At 46.1% G+C, this 26,714-nt stretch overlaps 1 protein-coding gene across 1 annotated transcript; it reads left to right on the top strand.

Annotated features, from left to right (window-relative positions):
- Positions 1-17,617: 17,617 nt before the first annotated feature.
- LOC123129252 (uncharacterized) lies at positions 17,618-19,360 on the top strand. The gene is made up of 2 exons (XM_044549491.1): positions 17,618-17,659; positions 18,161-19,360. Exons 1-2 carry the CDS (start codon positions 17,618-17,620, stop codon positions 19,358-19,360), a joined length of 1,242 nt encoding a protein of 413 aa, XP_044405426.1.
- Positions 19,361-26,714: the final 7,354 nt, after the last annotated feature.

Genomic DNA, 26,714 nt, shown 5'->3' with positions numbered 1-26,714 from the left:
TTACAGTCTTCTATTTTTATGAAATTAACCTACTTGCAGTAAATCAAAGTTCAACCAATCTTACAATGTCCTTAGCTATGGAGCTAAAATCCCCTTTCATAAGACATACTCAAGTAAGAGCACTGATATTGGTTCACATTCTGACACAGGCAAGCCACACCTCTGCTTGTTTTACGAATTTGATCTTGGTTTGCAAATGGATTACCAAGGGAGCATTGTTAGGGATTTCCTTCATGCTAATGGACAGGTGGTGCTAGAAAGGGTAGCCTCGTCTGCATATATGAGCATTGTGTGTGGGGGCAGGGGTGAGCGTACGGCGCTGTGCTGATGAATGGTGTGCTAGGGTGGCACTGACTTGGTGGCAGATTTGATTCCACTCAAAGTACACACTACTTGACCATACGCTCTCCTGTGCAAAATATTCATTCCAATCTGGTGTTATAAATTAGGGTCATGCATGATTTCACCTACCTCGCACACGTTGCTCGATCTCCATGCCTCTGCCAACTTCTGCTCCACGCTGCATCTCGCCATGCCTTGGCTTCAAAACAAAGGCTCTGTGATGTACCACTCCCATGGTTCTTTGATGTACCACTCCCATGGAAAATGATTGCTTTTCTTTGAGCTTACACATGGCCGGCCAATGGAGTAGAAATCATCCAAAGCTTTTTGTTGTGGTGAAGATGGTTAGATGACCGTCCTATACTCCTATCTGCACATCCAAAAGGAATAGCCAAGCATAAACTACTGCAAAGTACACTGTTGCAAATTAAAAACTACAATGTGGGCATTGTAACTAGTACGTACTACTCAAGAAATCATTTGAACTTTTGGGATTGTGTCCTACCAGAGATACTTAGCTTTATTTGTTTGTTGGAAACTAATTATGTATTGTATCAGAGATACCTGGAACAGTTGGAAGGTAGCAAGCAATGCTGCATAGGGCGCTGATGAGTCACTGACAAAGCCACACAGCACAATAGGGTGGCCAAAAGCCACACAGCACAATAGGGTGACAAAGCCACACAGCACAACAGTTTTTTCCTTCTAAAATGTGTTTTTCTTCTTCTTCCTGTTTTGAGTAGTTTGCGTAAGTTTTCTGAAATGATGATGTATTTTTCTTAATTCAGCGAACCGTGAGATGGACTTAGAAGAAGAAACTGTCTCCTGATTGCAGTTGATTAATTAGTATATATGTTGTAGACTTGTAGCATACCTACCTCTATATGGTTTTATATTTCAACTTGATTTCTGAATATTCCAAACCACACGCGAAGTCCTTTCTTACAAGAAGAAGTTTCTCTTCATAACAGTGAACAAAACTACTATCAATCAGCTCAGTTCTAGTGCTGTTGGATTTTTTTAATTGGCTTCTTGCAGTTTTGAAAATTCAGTTTATTCGGTTACTGAAAATTCAGTTAATTCAGTTAGGCACACAAATTTCAGAACTTTTGTGTGCCCTAGTACTTGGTGTTTGTAGAAAACCAGGAGTGTCAATGGGACTAGAATTCACTTGTTCTTATATGGGTTTGTAAAACTTGTTCATGTACTGAACTACTAATGCCTTGTGATGCTCTGAATTACTTGTGATGCCTCTGAATTACTTGTGATCACATTGAGAAAGACTTGTAAAGATGATGATCATCTTTAACAGAAAACAATTTGTGATGATTTTGCTAGTTTGCTGGGTTTTGTCTCCGACCATCGTGTCGTGATGATTTTGCAGGTACCCCGAGAGGCCCTTGAGTTTGCCGGAATGTCGATTAACTTCCGTTCCGGCAAATTCGGGTACTCCATATGTCCTATTTTCAGCAAAGGTCATGCTGAAATTTTCCGTGAATTTTAGCATGACTTTGCTAAAAATAGGACATATGGGGTACTTGTGACTAATGCATAGGCCGGGGTATCTTAGTAGTTAATTAAGTAGGATCAAGTGCCCCGGCGTACTTGTGACTAATGCATGGTTTTTAGGGTGCCTCGGTGTCGATAAAAACCGAAATGATGAAAAGTTAGGCTTTTAGGGTGCCTTGGCGTCGAAAAACCCTCAATGATAAAAGCTTAGATTTTAGGATGCCTCGGTGTCGACAAACCCTAAATGATGAGACCATGATCTTGTTCCTTGACAATAACCAACTTTTTGACCAAACTTTGTTTCTATTTAGAGAGAAACATGGCCCACAACGATTAGGCCGGGGGTTCGGGCGGCAAGGCATTCTGGGAGCTGTCCCAGGAGATGGAGGAACAACCTCACTTGTATGAGGCCGCCGCCTTCCCCACCGATCCTGAGACCACGGATGGTGCCGCCGAGGATGACCACACTGATGCCACCACTGATGGTGCCGCCGAGGATGCCACCACTGATGATGGCGGCGCACGCACAGATAGCAGCCAGCCGAAGAGGCAACGGAAGGACCGGCGCCCGATCGTGCTCCGCACCCTCAAGGAGGAAGTTACTGAAGTGGACTCCAACGGGAATCCAACGGCGCCCGAACGAATAGTCAAGGGGTACTCGCTTCAGCTCGGGTGCATTGTCCGGAGCACCGTCTCGATCAACACCGAGAACCTGAGGCATCCTGACCGAGGGAATTTGCGCAACCTCCTCTTCACGAAGCTGCACGAACGATACAAGTTCCCCGCTAAATTCGAAAACACAAGCCTCAAAGGGAATAAAGTGAACAATGCTGCCCTCACGAAGATGAGCAAGGCCCTGTCTACTTGGAAAAGCAATGTGAAGAGAATGATCGAGAAAGGTGAGAGTTATGAGAAGATCAAGGAGAAAAATCCTTCGATCACCGAAGATGACTACAACGACTTCAAGATCAATTGCTCGAGCACCGCAAGCTCCCAATCAAGTGAGTGGGGGAAACAAATGCGGGAGCTGAACATAGGGGAACACACACTCGGTCCCGGCGGTTACAGAGTGGCGGAGCCTATATGGGACAAGGAGGAGGCGGACCGTGCCGAGCAAGGCCTACCGCCCCTCTTCGATAAATACGGTGACAAGCAGACCAGGAACTTTGTCAGGGCCCGGTACAAGAAGGACCCGAAAACAAAGGAGCTTACCACGGATCCGAAGACCAGGCGGCTTGAGCTTGTTCTGGTAAGGAATACACCCCCGCGTAATTAGCTCCATATGGTTGCATTCTAATTAATGAAGCCGAATTTCTAAATGGTTCACATTCCTTCCGTAGGCGACTGAAAGCAGTAGCGCGGGGTCGACTAAGAGCAACCCTTGGGACACCACTCTAAATAGGGGGTTGAATATAATGAAGAACAAGGATAAGCTCAGTAAGCCGACGTCAGCTGGTCGTGTGGCCGGCAAAGGCTTGTCGACAAAATGGGGGTCATACTATACCGCTGGTGTGCGGAAGGAGAAAAAGACCAGCTCGGAAAGCCAGGTGCGAGAGGTTCAAGAACTCAAGGCACAGGTGGCGCGGATTCCGGAGATTGTCCAAGAGCAAGTGGAACAACGACTCGGAGCGACGATCACCGCCCTTGTGCCTACCTTGATCTCGGGGTTGAGTGCGTGGATTGCGGGCGGCCAACAGGGGCCGCCCCCGATTCCTAGCTTCACGGCCAGCAACTCGCATAATGCGATGGCGGGGCCATTGGTGCCTCCGGCGGAGGCGGCATTGGTGTCTCTGACGCCGGCACGGGAGCTTAATGCACCCGGGTGTATGCCGGCCGGCACCTCTGCAGCAAGCGGCCCCTCCGTCAACTGCACGCCCGCCGTTGGCGGTGCCTCTACATTAGCCGAGCTCGACGCCATCATCACGGTAACTAATTAAGCCTCTCTCGGCCGAGGACTTCATCTCCTTGCCTTTGACTGGGCATCCCTGACGCCCTACATGTTTTCGCAGGGCGCCGCCGACGTTCCGTGCACTCTCCTCCACTTCGTGAACAACGAGTTGGTCGATGTCGCCAAGGGCAAAATCGTTCAACTGGGCAACCCCTTGTTCCACGGTACCCAGATGCCACCCAACTTGTTTAGGGTTCAACTGGTTCGGGTGCTGCCAGGCTGCGACGACTTGTTACCTCCGAATCGACCCGTCGGGGCCGACGATGATGACGTGATGACCCTCAGCGCCTGCCTGAGCTGGCCCCTGCTTTGGCCGAAGAGCCAGATTCGTTTGGGGGCGGGGGACACCACCCCAAAGACAACACCGCCAGTCGTGCCGGCGCCAAGTCGGCCCCATGGCAAGACCGCCGTAACGGTGCCGGACATCCCTATGCCACTGGATCCAAACATGCATATGGCACAGGATCAGAATGACGACGACGACGACTATGATACATTTGGCAACGTCGATCAGTACTTTGCCGAGCATGGGTACGATGGCGACTTCATGGGGCCTCCTTCTCAAGAACCAAACCCAACAAAAGACGTGTGCGATCTAGCTCGTACCGCGGAGAAGCCAAGTTGCAACAGGCGCCGTCTGGCGTTCAGGTCTCAGGAGACGCCTCCAGCTGCCGACTTCACCGAGCCTCAGATAGGCGAGGTGCGAAATATTATCAGCCCCAACACACTCAAGAAGGCGGTCTGTGAGCAAAACTCGGTCCCATTACAGGAGAAGAAGAAGGCACGCAAAAGAAAGAGTAAGAAGGGTGCGAGCCAGCCGGCACCGAGTACGATCCGTGATCAGGACGGGCCACCTTCACCTAAGGATATCTCGAGGAGGGTGCATGTGGCGGGTAGGGCGATGCTACCACCAAATATGCTCAATGCTGCAACCGGTGCTATGCGGAGTCTGCACGACAGTGTTCTTTCTTTGGAGAAGCGGCGTCTCAGAGAGAAGGATGTGGCATACCCAGTTTTCGTGGCCAAGGTGCCAGAGGGCAAGGGCTTTGTGGATGGCGACATCGGGGGTACGATCGTCCTGCGATTTGATGACATCTTTGCTATGTTTAACCTTCATCCGCTGCACTACACCTTCGTTCGGCTATTTTCGCTGAGTATGGAGATGCGGATCATTCGCGACAAGACCCCGGACATCGTGATAGTCGACCCCTTCTACATGCGTGCCAAGATCTTGGGCAGCGCTGGGGACCGGCAAGTCGCGAGTTCTTACCTCGAAGGCGTCATTCTGGCAAACCAAGATAAGGATAACTTCCTCGTGCCTTACTTTCCCGAGTAAGTCCTCCCCTCAACCGGCCCGTAACATATGAATTCTTACATTTCGATCGTTTTTCTTTTAACATTCCGTGTTTTCTGCAGTGACACACGTTGCACACTCATCCTCCTAAGCCCCAAATATTCCATGGCCACGTATTTCGACCCGGACCGTCAGTCGAACGTAGACTACACAAATGTCAAGAAGGTTCTTGATGATGTTCTCCCCGGCTACGCCAAATCTGGAGGCACCTTCACCAGGCCTATTCGTAAGTACGGCAAGCACGTGTTCTCCCACAATACGACGTTCTGCTGCGTCAAGCAGCCGCCTGGCGGTCAGAAGGGTGCCTACTACGCCATCCATCACATGCGGGCGATCGTACGGGACCATCATCAACTTCTGCTACCGAGTAAACTCCAAGATTGGGCCGCGGGCGTGTCGGCAATCCAGGACGCGGACCTCCGACAAGAATTCTTTCGCATCCAGTCGGAGTTTGCGGAAATCATCCATCAAGATGTCCTTCGTACCTCGGGGCAGTTCTACCTCAGAAATCAACCGTCCAACAGTGACATCGACACAATGCTACAAATGCAGGATGACAACGCCCGTTCTTTCATGACTCCCACGATAGACGGCGGCTTCATCCACGCTCCGGTCCCTTGAGTCGAGTTGTCTAGTTCTGAAACATCGATTGGCTCATGTTGTAATTAAACTTTAATGAACTTGTAGTATGTCTCTTTGGTTTCGAGAGTCGTTCAACTTAGATGTAATCGATGCTATTAATGTCTTGCTTTTCTCTTCCGATCGTTCTGTTGCATACTTATATATTGCTTATGTCTTGTCTGTGAATTGGTACTAACGTTTCGTTTGGCTAGTGCATAGCGATGCCGACGTATGTCGTGTACAAGGGTAAGGTTCCCGGAGTCTACGATGACTGGGAGGAGTGTCGGAGACAGGTTCACCGATTCAGCGGTAACAGTTACAAAGGGTACACCACTAGGGCCGAGGCCGAATCTAGATACGCCCGCTATCTAGCGGGAGAGGGGAGGGAGCGTTGGAGGAACCGGATGAAGACGAGTTTCATCGTGATGACCGCAGCTCTCTTCTATGTGATGGTAGTTTAGATGATCGATATCGACTTGTAATGCGAAGATAAACTCGCTACTCGCGGTCTCGAGACTTGTAATATAATGTTCTATCTTTGTTCGGTCTTTTCAATTCGGAGACTAATATGATGAATTGTATTCGAAGACTAATATGATGAATTGTATTCAAAGACTAATCTTCTATTGTATTTGATGAATCTATTGTTGATGTGTGCTGTCTATATTTTGTCAAATTATACATTTTGTAACCTGTGCAAAAAACAGAAAATAAAAAAATAAAAAAAACCTAATATTCATACTAATGGCGCATCACCGGGTAGTGCACCATTAGTATGCTGCGGTTACTAATGGCGCATCCAGAGGTGGTGCGCCATTAGTATGCCAAAGCACCTGGGTATACATGCCCCCTGGGAGGCATACTAATGGCGCACCCTCGCATATACTAATGGCGCACCAGGTGGTGCGCCATTAGTATACCAGATACTAATGGTGCACCAGGTGGTGCGCCATTAGTAAAAATTACTAATGGCGTGCTATCAATGGCGCACCAGTGATGCGCCATTAATGGCCATATTAGGTGCGCCATTAGTAGTGGTATTTCTAGTAGTGACACACACAATATTGCATTTATCTGGTTGTGATTGTTCATCCAAGTAATGTTACCTTCTTAACACAGAGGGAGCTACTGTCGAGCCTGGTTGTTTATTGGTACCAATGATGGAAATATATTGAACAGTACAGACTTACATTACCAGTAATTGGCACAACATGCACAAACTTGTTTCTTAGTCATTAATGTAAGAGCATTGCCATATCCTAACCATGTATGAGCATCTTACATTATGATCATTGTACACAATTGTTCCTAAACCACCTTACAACAAGCATTCACAAATGTCTAAATGGTTTGTGGAATCGAACATACAACTAATAAGACCATGTCATTGGTATAGCAAGCAGTTTGATGGTTGATGAGCCATTAACCAGAATCATGGAGCAAAGCTATGCATCAATGCCAATATGGATTATGATCAGCTACAAGATTCAACTAAGTGTGTAGCATGTGGCAAAAAAGAATAGCAAAACCTAAAATATTAACGCGGTGCACAATGCAAATAAGTGTAACCTCAACAACAACTTAATACATATGTCATCTAAAGTCGACAAGACAAACCTTGCAGGATCATTCTTGAGCTCAGGGAATGTGGGAGGCCAGATCATCATAAAAGTATATATATCATTGATAGACATATCATCATTTGTCATCTCATGCACTTTACGAAGTGTGGCGCATTTGATATCCAGAAAGAGTACGCATCGACCCGTTGTCAAGAACACAAATGCAGCATTGTCTCCCACACCTCTTATGTGCACATCAGCAGTATATTCATCATCAAATGTGTGATCTGACATCCTCAAATTAGAAAACTTCTCCCGCAAACATATGATCCCAACCAACAACCAGTTGCCGTTGTTGTGGAGCCAGATGTGAAGTCGAAGCTCTGTCACATGGATGAGATACAAACCGGAAGAATCATTAGTCCGTGACAACACAGTGCGTCTATCACCAAAATCCACCCCTTTTGGGAGCTGAATTGTGGAGAGACATGACGACATCAAATCCAAGACAGTAATATATGTGAAGGACCCGATATATATTTTATTTTGGATAGCCATTGGATATATTTTTGACCCTGGATGGATGAGTTGGCATACGACCGACGTGTGCATGGACCAGACGCCATCTTGCAATACATGAACACGTACAGTAGATTCCATACTCTCCCAGTTGGGCTGCACCAACAAATAGAGGTAGGACAAGCCTTTTCCTTTTTCATCGGAGATAATTCTACTGTAAGCACAGTATGAGCCATCGTTGCAGCGGGGAAGTTCTGGTATGATGGCCATGCCCCTAGCGGCGCGCAGAAAGCTTTGCACTTGAAGTGTCTGGTAGGTTCCACAGTTGTACCAGATTAAGACTCTACCGTTCCGGCAATCCATGACGAAACTATTGTGGTAGCTCTCCAGGCTGAAACTTTCACGACGGATGACGGAGGCAAGCTCTGCAGGCTGCGGCAACATCGGAATGAAACGTGGAGCCGTGTGAGCCCTCATCGCCTGGAAGTAGAAGCCGAGGAGGCGAGGCGGGTTAAGCTCGTGAAAACGGTGGAGGAACCTATGATCGGAGGCATGGTGGTACCAGCGCTTGCAGACTATGGCGGCGCGGACCAGGTTGGTGGGAGAGCCGACGCGTTTGAGGATCTCGATGAGGAGGTTGTCATCTTCCGGCACGTTGGACGAGGCGTCCGACATTACCGTCTGTCGACTTGCAGCTTGCTGTCTGTGCCTTTGGTTTCGGTTAAGGGCAGAGAGGGGATCGAGCTGTGTATAAAAAAGCCAGGAGTACTAGTCCTAATATGTTACGCCGGGCTTTCCAGCTAATTATTGTCCACCAAGCAATTAGCATAACATTATATTTCTTGCACGGGTAGCAGATTATTATTATCTTTTGACCGGGACAGAGGGAATCAGATCGTTTCGTCCCGTCTCTCTCGAGAGACAGGGCGAAACCTAACGCGCCGCCAGCCCAGCCCCCTTGCTTCTCCACCTTCCCCTCGCCGCCTGCAGGGCGCGCCGCCAGGCGAAGCCCGGCTGGCGGCGGCGGTGGCGGGGGTCTCCTTCCTCCCCGCCTAATCTGCTGCGTCGCGGGCGCAGCACCTTGGCGGGGACGCCTTGTTCTGGCGCAGGGCGTGGAGGTGGGGCTGACTACGGTCGCACTGGCGGCGGGATTCGGCGGCTCTGCGGCGGCGGCGTGGCACGGGGCGGCGGCGGCTAGGTCCGGCAAGAAGGCGGCGCCGTATGGATAGATGGGTAGCGTCCGATCTGGGCTTAGATGGGCTTCAGCGGGCCGTGCTTGCTGCTGTCTTGTATCTTCCATGCTCGTCAATCGCAAACAGCTCCTGGGCTAGACCCGTAACACGAGGACGTCGGGGGCTTGCGGTGGTGGCCACTTCCTTCGCCGGAGGTGGTCGGCCAGCTGGTTGTGGCATCACACATCCAGTCCCGGCGCCGAGTGGGAGGCGATGCTACCGGGGAAAACCGTGCTATGACTTCGGTTAGAGCGGGCGATGGCGGCGTTTTCGCGTTGTTATCTTGATGAAGACATCGCCACTGCAGCTACCATGGACTTGCTTGCGTTGCTCTGGGTGAAAACTTAGACCCAGGGTTCTCGGATCGGACGATGGCGACGCTTTAGGCGTCATTCTCCCTCATGGGGGCATTGCTTTTGGAGCAGCGGCCGGATGGAGGGGACAAGCGGTGGAGCGTTTTTCATTTACCACATCAAAGACGACGGATCTCGGCGGCGTGGCGCAGTGGAGATTCGATGTCCGATGCGCGGAGATGGACTCGTGCAGGAGGAGGAGGCTGTCTGGCTTCATGGTGGCGTCGATGGCAGAGAGGCCTGGGAAGGTCGTTGCGTTAGTTTTTGCTCCGAAGATGGATTGGTGGAAGATGGCGGCGATGACACATCAAAGTGCGTCGGACTGGTTTGTACCCCAAACCCAATATGTGGCTTGGTTGGGGCCTCCGACTTTACATGTTAGGCATTTGTGTGATGTCAGTTTGGTATTAGGCTCGGATTATCGGCACCCCTTCATGAAGTGGATAGAAGTAGCGACAGATATTGCTAGGATGATGGCTTCAGACTACCTGATGTACTACTTTGTAAGGTCCTTGTGAATAATAAATAAAATGGCTGAATGCATCGTTCAGATGCAGAGACCGAGGCAATCCTCCTTTTCTAAAAAAAAGGTGGCAGAGTATTGTTGTAAGCATCCGCTGCTCTGAGAAAAGCATCTGCATACAACACGGTTGTCGGGTACAGCATCGAAATTCCACTAGATTGATTTCCTCATGAAAGATAGTATGAATGAAATCGAGAGGAAAATTGTGAATCATACATACACGTCAATGGGTAGCAGTGTCTTTGATCTCCTGGCATCCGCTGCTCTGAATCCATGAACCCGCATGCATGCATGCTCTGTTTCTTCATCCTGTTGAATGCATAGCCTATCTTTTCCGATGAATTTGAGCTGTTGGGTGAACGGGGTGATCCGTGCAGTTCTACACTTCCAACACAAAAAGCTCTGGATCAAACTCTTTCTCCATTGGACGAAACGAAATACAGGCCCGCCCATGAGCACGAGCACAGACCCTACCATAATTCTGAGGTGGAGCTGCTCCTGCTCGTGGAGGATGAGGTTGACCACGCTGATCTCGGCAAGGAACTCTGTGCTTGCAAAGATGAGTGGTTTTGTAACAAACTACTAGCGGCAGGGGCGCGCCCTTGGCGCGCCTCCTCTGCGGTACTCTGCGCGCTAATCCTGTTGATGCACTTGTGGACATGTATGCAATCCAAATAAACACCAGTTGTTAAAAAAAGAATAGACAGAAACTGCAGCAGCGGAGCATTCACTCATAAAGCAGAGCAAGCAAAGCAAGGTCATAGGTCTATATTAACAGAGAGGTGGCAGTCTTATAAGGTGGATCACAAAGCACACAATATATGTTTCCTCATTTATTGAACCAAAGCACAAATGGCCACAATGCATCTGACTGGTCTAAGCAGCCAAAAGCCAAAATTCGACCACACATACAGTGTTGCATCTGAAGACCAGAGAGCGAATGTGCCCATTCTGGAAAATCCATAGCCTGGTGCCTTTTTCTGTAAGCATAATAGAGGTGCAGAAACATCCTCTTCCGGACCTGAAATAAAGAATACACAAAAAGGAATAATGAATCGGATATTCTTTGAGGAGCAAGGGACTGGACATTGATATGAAAAATTATTCTATCAACTCGTTATAAAATGGTCAAAGATAATGACTATTCAAAGCTAATACTCGCTTTCAAAATAAATGAGAGTTATAAATACAGTCCTCGTGAATTAACAGTAAAAAAATGTGATTCTCCAAGCAACAAACATTTATAAAATTCAGTAAAAAAAAGAGCATACACAACTAAATAGCATGATCTGGCATAGATATATGATTCTCCAAGAAAATAAACTTCACAGAAAATGTGGAACATTTACTTGAGTGTCTAAAAGGTAACCAATCTGGAAGAGCATATGAGAAGAATGAAGAGTTAACTTAGACAAAAGAAATGTGTCATATACACTAAAACTAAAGAATGGAAAAATAGTAATGTGAAAACAGAGGAATAGGGTGCACATCTTAGAAAAACATCAGGATACCGCTCCGGGCGATGTGATCTGCGCATTAATTTTGTTAAAAGGAGAAAAGGGGACATACATCGGTCCATACTTAAGAAATACCTGACGCAAAGAACATGGCATGCAGATGCAGAGTGTGTAAGGTGTACGGGACCTGGCATGTAGCAGGTGGGGGAACATGACCCGATTGTCAACAACGGCGGTGGTGGGGCCGCACCATGCAAGCATGCAGGGATGCGTCCTCTGGTGTGTACGACGTATACGCTGCCCGTGTTTCGTTTGGAATAAAACTAAAGATGTTTTTGGTGTTTATGGATGAACCATGTGATTACCGCGACTAATAAAAAACATCAAAATGTTTGCTTTCCTAGCTAAGGCCGCTGTGTTGCTGTACAACATGCATTAACTGAAAACACTCCTGACAATGGAGCATAACTGCGTTGTGCGGGTACATGCTGTTGCGTTGCGCGTCGTCCTCTCGTCCTCTCGTCTGCGCACGTACCCTGCTTGTGTCAGATTGAGGTGTCAGGTTTGGTCCTTTGAGTACGCATATACGTTTCAGTTTGCTCTCCAACGTTCGGCTATACTCTAACTAGCACGCTTAGCTGATTCGAATCGCGACGGCACGCGCGCCATTGATGCCCTGCATGCAGCTGCCGCTGTGTTCAGGGATGCATTTCTCATCAGGATACCCAACTCTTAAAAGTAGCCGATGGGAAGACAAAATAAAATGATTTTAGGTAGTTTCGCTGCACCTTAATGTGAATCAGCACAACTCACTACACAGAAAGATATTTGGACAAAAGTAGGTCAGAGCCGCATGCTTGTGAATAATTTCCAGAACCAATAGCCCTTGGTAGTTGTAGAACTTAGAACACACAAAAACCAACCTGCACACCATTCAGTTTTCAATTGATATGGTGAAATATATATGTTGCACAAATGACTCAGGAAGAACAATTGTATGCATATTAACATGTTCCTTGCGTGTGATTTGCGTCATCCTTCAAGTGAAACACTTGAATTTGCAAACGACATTGAATCCTGGATCGATTGACAACTAACAATAATATCAGACTATACTATTCACATCAAGAAAGGGTTTTCCCAACACCTTGCAGACCTGCCCTCCCCACCCATCAGTTGTACAAGTTCATCATTCACACTCTGCATCATTCAACTCTTCGGTCTTCCAGAGGTAGAAGTACATATATTAGATTGGTATAAGACCACACTCAGTCAGTCCAAAATAATAGATGAACTACTCAACTAAGGTTACTATGGGCTGCTTGTCTTGAAGCTCAGATTCTACCTTCTGTAAATGTTGTTGTTCTCATAGTCTCACGACAGTTGACACTTAAGCATTCCCATGTCTACAAATCCTATGCTAATTATGAAACAATCATGCTCAGAGAAGCAAGAAGAGCGACATTAACACTGAAAAAATAAACAGCTGCACAGAAACTATGGTTGGCACTTAATAATCAGTCATCTAAATGATGTTTCATTTAACTTTGCAGTAGTAAACAACTACCAAAGGGCAAAGGCATTTGACGAAAGGCCGCCGAAACGATAGTTAATTACTCATATAAATTACCCGATAATGCACTTAAATTTGCATACTAAGTGGACAGAACGCAATGCATTACTCCATAGCACGGTTAATTACTCATATATATTATGCGATGGTGCACTTAACTTTGAATACTAAGAGGACAAGAACGAAATGCAGCATTACTAAAGGCAATCCACGAAACTACAGTTGGACAAGCAACTAAGTTGATTAGATTTCTAGCAAGCGCAAGTACAAGAAATGCTGGAAAGCCTTCAATTCAAACATATATGAAGAGAGATAGTGAGTAGTACTGCAGAAAACTGTTCCTTGCTGAGCCGAGATCTCAAAAGATGAAAGAACACCAAACCAGCCTGAGTGTTGTTCTTGATGCTAAGCATGAGCACGGACAAGGGCCCCGTGCTGAACTCCTCCTCCTTCCCATGCTGCCACAACAGGAAGAGAGAAGCAACGACCTTGTCAGTAGATGTGATGAGAAAGCATGTGGCTCTAAGTTGTGGGAGTTGTCTACCTCACCATCTGTTTGACGGCTGGCTGATGGAGCAAAGACCGGAGAAGTACACATGGAAAAAATCAAATCCATCTGAACCCAACCTTTTTCCGCTTTCCACCAGCACGGGGAAATTCTCTGTCTGAGACAGGATTTTCAGCACCCGGGTGCCTCTACACCCTCTATGAACAGTAAATTCAAAAAAATCAAAAACTTTCGGACATCGAACATCATGAAGCTTTTGATGATCTTGCAAAGTTTTAGCTAAAAATAACATTCGAAGAGCACTCAAATAAAAAAACAAAATCATTGTTCAAAGTTTATGTACATTTTTTGGCAGTGATTTTGTTATTTTTGGTGAGGGCTCCACAAAGGTTATTTGTTGCTGAAACTTTGCAGGAACATCAAACTTTTGATAATATTTGATCCCTTAAAGTTTCAGATTTTTTTGATTTTTTTCAGTTTGTTTTCAATTTACTGTTCATAGAGGGTGTAGGGGCACCCGCGAGCTGTTAGAAATTTCTCTTTCTGTTATCAAACAACATCAGGAAGTTTACAACCTGAGACTTAAAAAACATGCCATGCTAAGCCGCAAAATGCTATCTGCTCTAATCGTCATGCCAAAATAGAAACAAGACACAAAGTAGTAGTATTCCGTCAAACAGAACAAAATGAAGTAGCTACATGCTAAAGGAGAGGAGGCTGCCGGGTACTCACAGCGGCATGAAGTTGTAGCTGTTGTCGCTGTCACACTGGTGGCCTTGGAGCCGTGCCGCGACACGACCGGCACCATCCTCACCTCTCCGACGGTACCAGAGACGGGGATGGGCGCTGCGTCCGGGTCAGGACCAGCTCTCATCCAGCAACCGCCACCGCCGCGCGTTGATACATATGCAGAACTTCACCCAATAAATACTGCAAGACTCACTTTATTTATTCTAATGCTCCAACATGAACATGTGCAGACCTTCAAGTAGTGACCTTCCTGCAGGAAAAATTATAGCAAAGTAAATAGCTAACTATGTTATCACACTCAATTAGCATCAACTTGATTCCTTCTTAAAGTAAATCCTATGCAATCTGGAAAATCTTGTACTTCCAAATCTGTGCGCCAAAGGTCAATCCAGTACAAATTTGCTGAATTTACCAATAAAGTGACAGAATGCACTACATTACAGGTTTTAAGAATACATTTATCTGAACAAATGTCTAGCCATGAATACAATTATCTTCCAACTTATAATAACTAGCCATAAATTCAATTATCTGCACAAATTAACAAAATGGCAGAGAGATGTACCATATTTGAGCTTGAGCTAAGCTCCTTAATAGTATCACATAAGCATCCACCAAGCACTTCTCATAACCAAACCAGAGTCCCTGCCATTCCTTAATTTCCTCTATGAGGTTTGACAATTAGGAAACGAGTTAGCCACGGAAATCACTCACGATAAGAAACACATCACGTTAAGGAGAAATTCAGAAACCTCTCAGCCAAACTGACAACTGACTTGGTAGCATGTCATAAACGGAAGTCAGAAACTTATGAGACAGATGTGGCACTGCGCAAAGATCATGTCACATTTTAAAAGCGTACAAATACTTAATTAACCAGGAAGCATGCCATAGATATGCACGGCTGACAGGCTGGCCGCACCAATACATTATCTCGTAGATTTTTCGGCAAACACAAACCGAGCAAGGCATTAGCTCATAGACTTTTCAGCAAACACAAATCGAGCGATGCATCAAAAATAAACCCAACCTTCATAGTTAACAGCACAGAGATCCCAAGAACTAAGAGAGAACTGTGAGTTCGTACACGAGAAAAGACACCATGAAACGTTTTATGGATCAGCTCATAGAACTTTCATCAAACAGGAGACGAGCAAGGTGATGAAGAAAAATCTCACCTTAGGCAAGGTCTGCGGTGTTGCTGTGCGAGTAGAATAACAGCCGGGAGATGAGGAAAAGAGGAAGAGACAGCTCACATGTGCCGCCGTTTTCTCCATGAACTTGGAGCTGCACTTGCCTCTGGGTTGGGGCTTGACCAGGAGGGGTCCCTCTAATGACACTGCTGCCCTCACTGCATCGCATCCATCATCCTGCGGCCTGCCTTACCCTTGTCCGCCCCTCCAACTTGCCTGAATGGGAGAGATTAGAGGAGGGACAACAGTAAGAAAGAGCTCATTGGAAGAAGAAATGGGGAGGAGGAAGGTTCACCTCAAGGAAGGCGATGGCGGCAACTGCGCACACGGCTCAGTCTCCTTGTCCATCTCTGCGCCCCGCGTGTGGAGGAGCAAGGATGTACACGGCGCCGTGGACTGCTCCTCCTCCTTCTCCTCGTCCTTCTGCACGTCCCAGAGGCGAGGGGACGGCGTCGCAAGGTAAATACATTCAGCTGGGGCGTGAGATGCAGTTGCTTTGGGTAGTATCTGGGGCGTGAGAACACAGTTAAATGCTGCTTGATTTTTAGAGCTGGTACACTACCCAAGGGTTGAAGGCGCCCTTGATGCATCATTGTTGTGCTTCTGTATTTACCTTGCAACCAGCTCTAAAAATCAAGCAGCATTTAACTGTAAAACTTTTCTATGAAAACTTTTCAACCTAGCTAGATTCTTTTGGATGGATGGATCTTATTTTCCTCAACCACTGTAAAACTTTTATTGCGGTAATATTTCCAAGAGATAAAGTCAATGGAAAATTTCATATGAAATATTAGATAGAGACTTTTTAAAGGAAGAACAAATTGTCCTCACAATACAACAAATAATCCATGATAGCAATACCGCCAAGGATTTCCATCCTCCAATTTTTCTATGAAAATCTTTTTAGTCAAACAAGCCCTAGAAGTGGGGAGGGAGGCACCACATGGGAACATGATGGCCACCCTTAATGTAGTATCGTACTGACAGGATGCGCTCCATGTTATCACCACCTTCATCAACGCTTTGGTCTTTCCTATGGAATAGTAGGTCACCATATTCTGATTTTGTGTGGTATTCTTCCTCGAACTCTTGGTGCTCTTTGCTAACTCCAGAGTGATGGTTCGAGTAGTATATGTGGTTTCTTTCTACATGTCCCCGGCCACCAGCCGGCATTTGCACCACCTTGGAGGAGCATAGTTGCCCCAAGAACAACGCGCAATCACCCAAGCTACCCACCTCCTCCCACTTATATTTGCGTGCGTCATCATCAACATTTGTGACTTGGAACACTTTAAAGAAAGGCTTGCAGTTTCGCAACCATCGACTCATAACTGCCACCGCCAGCTTACCATTGAACTCACATATGTATGAGGCTTTGTCCAAGAACCAACTCGTACAAATAGGATCACCGCCCCTTTGGATGTCCATGGGGTAGGCGGCAGTAACTATCGGTGCACCATCTTCATTAACATCAATGTCAAACGTGTATAATGTCTTGCTATGTGCTAGGCCGTAAAGCTCCCCGCGGTAAAACGCGACATCCCGAACAGGCTCCATGTCACATCCTTGTATTGTCCATCCATCCAGACAGCCAATCTTACATAGTGCAATCTTGTGCCCAGCAGTCATGGCGACAAGAATGCAGCCACCTGAAGTGGGAACATCGGAAAAGATTATTTTTCAGATGAAGTCTATTCCATTATGGTCAGTCAATCGAAAATTCCGCTGCTTCTCAGACAGTGGCACCTCGACGCCAGAGAAGAGATTCACAATCAGGAACATGGTCAATCCTTCTACCGCGCCCATCCATCCTCCGTCATAGTCGGAACTTGAACTTTCAATAGCCGGGATCCATCCACCGTCGTACGATCCGATGAACTGCGTGTTGCGCAGCTTGCTTGGGATCGGAACCTGAAGGACCACACCTTCCTCGGGGCAGTAAATTAGGCGCTTCTCGGTGACAATGCCCCGGTCCACAGGTGAGAGGACCAGCAGAGGGAGCGCCGGCGGCGTTGGGTGCTGCAACGCGGCAGCGCGCCATGACCCGCATACGCCGGTGAAGCGTACACGGCCGAGCAGCGAGGCGACTCTCCCCCGGACCATGTTGAGGAGGTCGTCGGAGAGGTTTGACCAATCCACTGCTGAGGGCGAGCACCGTTCTTGTTTCGTGCCCATGGTGCCGTCGCGTCCTTGCAGTTGCAGGCCGATCTATGCAGTAATTTATCTAGTTACAGTATAAAGTCACGTAGAGTCCTAAATAAAGTTGTAAACTGGACTGGTGGTTGTACGAGTCCGGCAGGGCGTTGGACGTGGCACAATACGTACGAGATAATCAGAAAAAAGATTTCGTTCCATCGTCTAGCTACGAGTCGCTACGTGCGCCAAACGCCGAAGTACATCGATCACGTACTACTGTAGCCAACCAATAATCGACTAAGCTGCTTGTTCGGCTAGCTTGCACGTACATACAGATAGAGGATCGACAATGTGTCAACGTCACGGACTAGATCGGGACGTCTCCGGCCGAATCTCTAGTTACCAAACAATTACCGAAACCCAAGTCATACCAAAATATCCCATAATCCTACTTATATTAACTAGGATGCACATCTATGATCTGGGCTAATTATACAGCATCGATCTCGGTACGCAACCGGATCTCGCCCTGTACTGAGCTCCCTCCTAGAGCCACCTATAGAGGCATCGACCATGGCAGGCAGCGGCGCCAAGTCAAGCTGCAAGACGGCGGAGGCAGAAGGCAGCGTCAATGCCGTTGGACGTGCTGGTGGACATTGCGGTGCGCACCGACCCGGCCACCCTCGTGCGCTGTGCCGCCACGTGCATGGACCGCGTCAAGGAATACATCAGCCTCCACGGCCCCCTCTGCCTCCAGCAGGGAGACCGCTTCGTGCTCCCCCTCCTGCGCGGCAATCTGATCTACCAGTCCCACGGCTGGCCCAAGCCCGAGGAGGAGCTGTTTCTGGTGGACACCAGCGTGCCGGATGCCACCAAGCTGCGCACGGCTAGCCGCGGAGGCTTTCCCCTCTCGTCACGCGATGGTCTTGTCCTCGCCCGTGTAGGCTTGGCACAAGAGCTCCGCGTGTGCGACCCGGCCACCGGCAGGAGTCTCACCCTACCATCCGAACAGGCGTTCCCAAGAACGACTGGGGTAAATTATGTCGTGCTCGTCCGTGGCGATGATAAGGGGGCCACCTCCGTTGGCCGGCATTTTCAAGTGGTCAAGGCATATCTAGAGATGTCACAGTACAGCGGCAACCTGCAGCTCCAGACCTTCTCATCGGAGCATGGCGTGTGGGGCCTCTACACCAACAACTATCTACCTAACTTATTTGGCAACCACTTGCAACAAAGCCTCGGCAAGGCCCTGGTCACCGGCGGCACTGTCCACTGGTTGTGCCAGACTGACACCGGGTCCTATGTCCTGAAGCTCCGTGTCAGAGCGGCAAAGGTGATGGCGAGGATGCTCCCAAAAGGGTTCCCACACCACGAACAACACCAAAAACTTCTAGCAACATCGTCGGCGGGTCGGGATGTGCTTGTGCTCGTCGCTGAAGAGGACAAGATATCGGCATGGGCACAATCAAAGCATACAGGCAAGTGGCAGCAACGGCCACATGTGGTGATCAACATGACGGAGAAAATTTCGCGGTTCCTTGAGAAGGCAGGCGGTAGTTGCATTCCGCCGACGAACCCAGTCCAATTCAAGCTAATCTGGTTTGCCGAGAAGAGCGGTACCGTGCTCATTGACACATGCCGTGGTTTCTTTTGGCTCGACCTGCAGTCTATGGAGATCGTGAGGTGGTTCTTGGATCATAGGATCCCATACACTACCCATAATATCCCCTATGAGATGAGTTTGACGGCTTGGGTTCCAACATTCAGTAGCACTTTGTGATTAATTCGTTCATGTTCTTGTTCCATTCTCAACTTCATTATCAACTATAGAAGCACACATGTACGATTTTGTTGAGCAAATAATATAATTTTACAAGTTTTATTTGCCAATTAGTGAGGAAATTGATGTCCCATCATAATATACCTCTGATTTTGCTAGTTTTATCTGTACTTGTGCAAGCATTTTGTCTTCTTTCATCTGAATTGAGATGTCCTCCAATTTTCGCTTGAACCACTGCATGCTGAAGATTCATGAAATGAATGTAGACGCATCATGATTTTGCATAATTCCTACCCGACGGGTTCTGTGACTTTTTTTAGAAAAGGGACGGGTTCTTTGACTGGTCGTTGGATGTCGTCGCCTAGGAAGGGAAAGGACTGACCGCTTGCTGCTGCACTAAGTCGCTGCAGGTCAAGACCTCCAGGTATATATGGAGCAAGCATAATTCGTTGCTGATTATGTGGTAAGCTGTGATCTGCATATGGTTATTTTATTAAACTGGTGCTGGTTTATGATGACAATTCCATGTTAATTCTATGATTTGGTCGGTTTATGGTAAGGAAGTGTTGGTTTATTATTTCTTAGATACACGTGTTTCGCGATCGACATCACGATCAGGTTTACGCCTAACCCACCCATTGGGTCAGAATATATCATTGGGCTATATTGTGTACCAGAAAATCATATATTTCACACGGTCAGTCATCCTTGGTTTTCAAAAGAATTGCTATATTCTTTTTGTGTGCTTCAGAGTAACCGAGCAGAGAAAACATAATGCTATAAAGTATTCTCTCTGTCCCAATGTTATTTCGGGAAAGAGGGAGTATCATAATACTAGTTTGTCATGGCAACGAAATATGATTTGTATGGTGTTCTCAACAAAGTCCATGAGACAGAGACGCCTATTATGGTGCAGAGCGGCCTTCACAATACTGTTACGTGCACTTGGTTTATTTTTTGAAATCAAATTTTCTTTTATTTCACTAGGCTACTGATATAAAAATTGTCATATGCCCCGTCACGTAAACGAGGGCATCTATTTGTTCTAATTAATGAAGGGATATGAAGATATGTAAGCTATATAGCTGTAACGAATGTCTTGCTTTATCTTTTGATTGAAGGGAATATTAGCTCTGTATTTTTTTTCTGAATGAATATTCGCTGTGTCGTTCACAGGAGAGGACTAACTTGCATATTGTAGCCAGTTTGGAGCACATCAGAAGCTAGTTACACTCTGTACCGGACTAGGACATAGTATAGTATCAATGAATCATTACTGTTTGGGACCTGTATATGTAGGGAAGAAGAAGTGTATATGATGAGTAATCTGCTTCTGCTGCAGGCTTGTGGTTCCACTCTTTCTGCAGGTTGATGCTTGTTATGGCATTTGCAGAAGCCACTCTGTAAAATAACAAGAACAAGAACACCGACACTAGTTGAAAACCTAAGCTTGGTTCGCTGCAGATCTCAAGATAGTGGTCAGAAAAGTGAAAGCTAAGGATGTAGAGTCCAATTAGCTTAGGTGTTATTGAATGCATGTACATGGCAAAGCTGGCATTTAGGTTCTGGAAATGCATGCTTCAGACAAATGACAAAATATGTACTCCCTCCATTTCTAAATACGGAGTATAAGCCCTTTTAGAGATTCCAATATAGACTACATATGGATGTATATAGACGTATTTTAAAGTGTAGATTCACTCATTTTGCTCCGTATGTACTAGTGTACACTCCCTCCGTTCTAAAATGAGTGTCTCAACTTTGTGATTATCAGCACATAGTAGATACACAAGCAAGTCAAAACATGAACGATAAGACATAACACACGCAACCAGCAGGAAAGCAAGTAAACGATTCCTTCAGAGAGGAGATGTACTGCAGAGTGGTTCAGACAAATGAGTGGCAAAATTTCGAAATAGCGCTTCATAGAAAAGATTGAAGAACAAAGGAAACCAGTGAATAAATAGCTTCGATATGACTGGAATGATAAAAACCTAATGATGAGTTAGTCTCGGTACTCGCTGTGTTATTGAGCGTCTCAATGGAGATTCATTGGCTTGAACATGCAGACCTTTAATACGGCAAATATTTGTTTCATTATCGAAAAGAAAAGAAGGGCAGCTCATTTTTCTGAAACTAACAGAATAAATATTTCTCCGAGATGCTTCTTGAATTTCAACCATGATCATCAAGTCAACAGAACATACTCCCTCTGTTCCTAAATATTTGTCTTTTTAGAGATTTTAACAAGTGACTACATACGGAGCAAAATGAGTGAATCTACATTCTAAAATATGTCTATATACATCCGTATGTGGTAGTCCATTTCTAAAATCTCTGAAAAGACAAATATTTACCAAACGGAGGGAGTATATATTACCGTCTAAAAGCGCATGGGTGGTCTCTCCTCCTTTTTCCGGGCTTGAGACCGGCTATCAACTTTGCAACGAAAAAACCAGGCACCAATTCGTAAATCAGTCTACTAGCTACTGGGTTGACAAAATATTCTCTTAGTGAGTTTACTGGCAGCTTGAGGTTCATCAACACATCGTTCTCTTAGCCCTGGTATATAAGACCCATCTACCAGCGCTTAAAACTCTGGTTGTTCATCATTCATCACTACTTCATTCTCCTGGTAGCAAGTACCAACTCCTGAATCAACCTCCCTGGAAGAAAAAAAACCTCCTGAATCCACCAGCACAAATGCACTTTGGGCTGTCCACCATGTATGAACCTCTGTGTGGAGTAGAAAATAAGTAGGCTCAAAGAGACATTTCAGTTTTACAATTGAAATAGAGCTATATAAGTAAAGTTAACTGAAACATATTTTCAGTAATGGTGAACAACAAGTCCAATTCGACAACTACCGTAAAGAACAATGAGACCAATTCCACAAATACCATACAGAACAACAAGACCAATTCCACAAATACAGCAAACACAACACTACAACGCAAGTGGACCATACAACATCACTAATAAAAATAAAAACGTGGAGTATTCATGGAACACAGACCTCGGTCCCAATCAGTCATGATACATAGGATACGGGTAGGCATTGCATTACGGTTACATAGCATCCTAAATCTATTACAGGTTGTAACAAAGATGGTTACTAGAACTGCAAGTAAGGAAATGTGACTCTCGTCTCTTCCTTGCTGGAGCCATCCAAAAGCTCCAATATATACTTGTTCTTCACATGGCATTCCTGTTTCAGAGAAAGCAGAGTATCAACGGCGAGTCTGTGTGTGTATAAAACTTTCGTTGTTATAGGAAAGTTGGTATAAATGTTTCCTTGACAATAAAATCCACTCAATTCATCACATGGAATTCTCCCTGTGTCAAGAACAAATATTGGCGAGAGCAGAAGGTCAGTTAGACCATACCTTATTGCTATCCTCTGTATCTTTGGACCATGAACTGTCCTGCTCGCTTAATTTGATAAGCACGTATTTCAATTCTTGTTAAATAGTAATGCTTAATTTTGCTGGCAGTCTGCCATTTTAGAATCCTGGCCGAGAACTTTGAGTTGGCTATCAAGTACTCCCTCTGTCTCATAATATAAGACGTTTTTTGACACCACGCTAGTGTCAAAAAACGTCTTACATTATGGGACGGACGGAGTACTTTGAAACAGACCTAACACATTCAGAATTTTACGAAATTAATTTGAACTAATTGTTGATGTATAAACGTATTGCCTAGTCTCTTCTATCGGATCGGTTTTCTGGTTGCTTTGGCTAGAGCATGCACTTCTACGCTTTTTTAGCGGAAAAAACTTCCAATCTATTCATCTTCAATCATGGTAGTACAACGAACACTAGAAATAATAAAAATTACATCCAGATCCGTAGACCACCTAGCGATGACTACAAGCACTGAAGCGAGCTGAAGGCGCGCCGCTGTCATTGCCCCTCCCTCGCCGGAGCCGGGCAAACCTTGTTGTAGTAGACAGTCGGAAAGTCGTCGAGCTAAGGCGCCATAGAACCAACGCACCAGAACAGCAACCGTCGCGGATGAAGAGTGTAGATCAAAAGGATCCAACCTGAAAACACACGAACGAAGACGAACGACGCAGAGATCCAAGCAAATCCACCAAAGATAGATCCGTCGGAGACACAACTCCACACGCGCACCGGCGATGCAAGACGCATCACCGGAACGGGGGCTAGGCGGGGAGACCTTTATTCCATCTTCAGGGAGCCGCCACCGTCTCGCCTTCCTGAGCAGGACACAAACCCTAACAAAGCTCGAAAAAAGATCTAAAAACGGAGCCCTCCCACCGGCAAGGGCCGAGATCCACTCCGACTCCATGGCCATAGGGCCACCGGAGACGGGATGGACCGGCGCCGGCGCTGGTGGGAGGCAGAAAGCTAGGGTTCTTGGAGGCGGCGGCTAGGTGTATGCACTTCTACGCTGACAGCAACCTTGTCACATTCTAACGTTTTTTTTTCAAATCTGTCACATTCTAACTTAGCTAGCTAGAATAGGAGATGGAGTCAATATGCATTTAATTCAACTCTGAAGCTAGGTTGGCTTAGGAAAGGAAGAATGAACCATGCATACCACAATCACACAAATACATACAATGGCAGTGCACTGAAGAACGATCAGATTAATTTAAGTGAAAGATGTTAGGTGATGAAAGTTTGGGTCATATCCATCCTTTTATGATGATCTGGCCTCCCAAATTTCCTGCACTCAAGGATGATCCTGCAAGGTTTGCGCTTCCCATTTGATGATTTATCAGTCCTCTTTATGTGGTTACAAAGTTTTGCAATGTGTATCATCCATCACACTGTTTAGTATAGCTGTAGATGTGTGTAGTTATTATTCATTCTTCAGGCCATTAGAACAATACTAGTTAAATGGCATTACAAGCGCTTGCCATAAGATGAACATAAATCACTTGTCTACTGTGGTAATATTACTATGTGCTTGTGGTAATAATAGAGGAACATTGCAGGTGGGCACCAGATATCATGCTTCCCGGGACCTCTCCCCTCATAAATGAAGTCTCATAAAAAGCAATTTGTGCTGGTACTAGAAGATGACTTGTTTGGTTTTAAGGACCTCTCATTTTGATTACATCAATGTGAACGTCATGCTTAGGTGGTTAGGGCTGAGAGATGCCTAGCTTTGTTATCATCTTGACTGTTGCATTTTTTATTTCGAGGCAGTTTCACATACCCGTCATGCATGGAATTTAGCTTCCTTTTTCTTGAATACAATCATGGTGTAATGTTGTACTACCTACCTTTGAACTATGAACCACAAGCTATCTTCGAGATTGTCAATACTTAGTTTTTTTCCGAATGTTGCTTGGCGGGTGACACATGTTTTCTGAATACTAGTGGATCATAACTTTTACGTGGGTATGATTGAGCTTATCTATGATTTTTTATCCAGATATATAACTGTGAAATTTTTCCTTTTGTATGGCAACTGGCAAGTTGCTAGTCGAAGCTAATAGTGAGTAATTGTGTTTGTGTGGCATTTTTTGGTGTATGATCATAGTTTTGTTGTACTGGAGTGCATATTATAAATTGGAAACATGGCCATTTGGGACAGTTTGGTTGTACTATTGTAGCAGTTTCTCTAGATATTCCAAACAAACATATTTTTGTGTGAAACGAGGCAAAATATTTGCCATTTTCATTGATGAAGAAGAAGAGAGTTGCCCGGTTAATTGAAGGAAAACCAGGATGTAGTAGATACATTTTTTGATTTTGAAGTGCATGTAACAGTTGAGTATCGTTGTACTAGCCACTTGTCTTGTTAGCTCATTTAACTTTTTTATGCATAGATAGAAGAAAAATATTCTAATACTAAACTGCACTCTGTTTTAGCAATTATGTGTAGCTGTAATGCGAAAGTAAATTTGCATGCGACACTCTGGCTTGAAATTTAGGTGTGTCTGATTAGTAAAGTTTGGCATAAGAAGCCTGCCTCAGATGTTTATCTCTTTCTCAGTTCGTGCACTCTGTTTGTGGCTGTTATGCTTGATGGGTGGATGGATGAACCAATGCTGCTGTGTGTAAACATTACTGGTTCATGAAATTAGTCCATTCTACTGATGTTCATCTGCATTAGTCTTTTTCCATGGCACTGATGCCCATCTGCACATGTGTTTGTGGTTGCTGCCCATTTGGCAGGGTCAAACAATGAGTGGATGGCGAAACAGAGCGGGCAGTGGATGCCGTATCCAAGGTCCTCGGTGATGACAACCTCCTCAGGGAGATCATCGTCCGTGTCGGCTTCCCCACCACCCTTGTCCGTGCCGCCCTCGTCTGCAAGCGCTGGCTCGGGCTTGCCGCTGACCCCGCCTTCCTCTGCCGTTTCTGCAAGCTCCACCCACCATGCCTCCTAGGCTACTACATCTCTGACCGGTCGGTTGCGTTGGAGTAGCTTGGTGCTCCACCCTTTGACGTAATGTTTCCCCTGCCCCTGCCCCTAGAGTTTTTAAACCCTTCCCCCATCGCTGGCCACCGTTCTGCTCTACGCTTTGTCCCGATGCTACCTTAGCCCCCAGAGCTTGCCACCGTCATCCGTCACCTTGATGACTACACATTCGGTGTCTACGATGGCACTATACCGATCAAGCAGTGCCAGAACGGCACTGTCTTCACCCATCAAGACAGAGGATGAACAAAATTTACACTTGGAATGCACCACCTGCTATGCCCTGAGAGAGGTATGCCCATCGTCCCACCATTCTAGTGCGTGGAACACAATCTCCAATGGTTCGGTGCAATCCTCTCCAAAGAAGGCAGCGGCGGTCGCCTATCCTACCTGTATGTGCTGGGCACCAAGGTCTCGGGGAAGCTCCTGGTGCGTGTGTATGTGTTGCAAGATGGTGTTTGGTGCCTGCATATACCTCGGCCACGTGCCAGCCCTCTCTTATCCATTGGGAACCAAAAGTTGTGCTTGTTGACAACAAAATCTATATCCCGACCATCAAGAGTGACAACATTTATGTCTTGGATTTGACGACCTCAAGTTTCTCCACAATCCAACTCCCACAAGGAGCAAGCTATAATTATTTTCGGACCATGTTGTCACCAGCCGATGACGCTTCCGGTGTTTATCTCTTTCATGTCAACGGATTTGAACTTTGCATCTTGCTTTCCAAGGGGAACAACTGGTTGCTGGACGATACCATTTGTTTGAGGATGTTAGATCACACGCTTGAGGACGAGCATAATGCAGATGTCCAGATAAGCCAGGTCAGAAACAATGTTGAGTTTGTTTTTTTGAGGATGGGTGGATGCACATTCTATCTGGACGTCACGAGCAAGACACTGGGTAAATTGCAAGAGAAGACAGACAATGATCGACGTTTCAGTGATGCCAA

The sequence above is a fragment of the Triticum aestivum genome, chromosome 6A (assembly GCF_018294505.1).
Source record: "Triticum aestivum cultivar Chinese Spring chromosome 6A, IWGSC CS RefSeq v2.1, whole genome shotgun sequence".
Lineage (NCBI taxonomy): Eukaryota > Viridiplantae > Streptophyta > Magnoliopsida > Poales > Poaceae > Triticum > Triticum aestivum.
This window is presented reverse-complemented; position numbering and strand designations above follow the sequence as displayed.

Excerpts from the sequence above, each read along its gene's own strand:
- LOC123129252 (XM_044549491.1), top strand. The coding sequence starts at position 17,618 with ATGGTGCCGTCGCGTCCTTGCAGTTGCAGGCCGATCTATGCA. Across the intron at positions 17,660-18,160 it reads GTTGCAGGCCGATCTATGCA|GCAGCGGCGCCAAGTCAAGC; the intron begins GTAATTTATCTA and ends CGACCATGGCAG.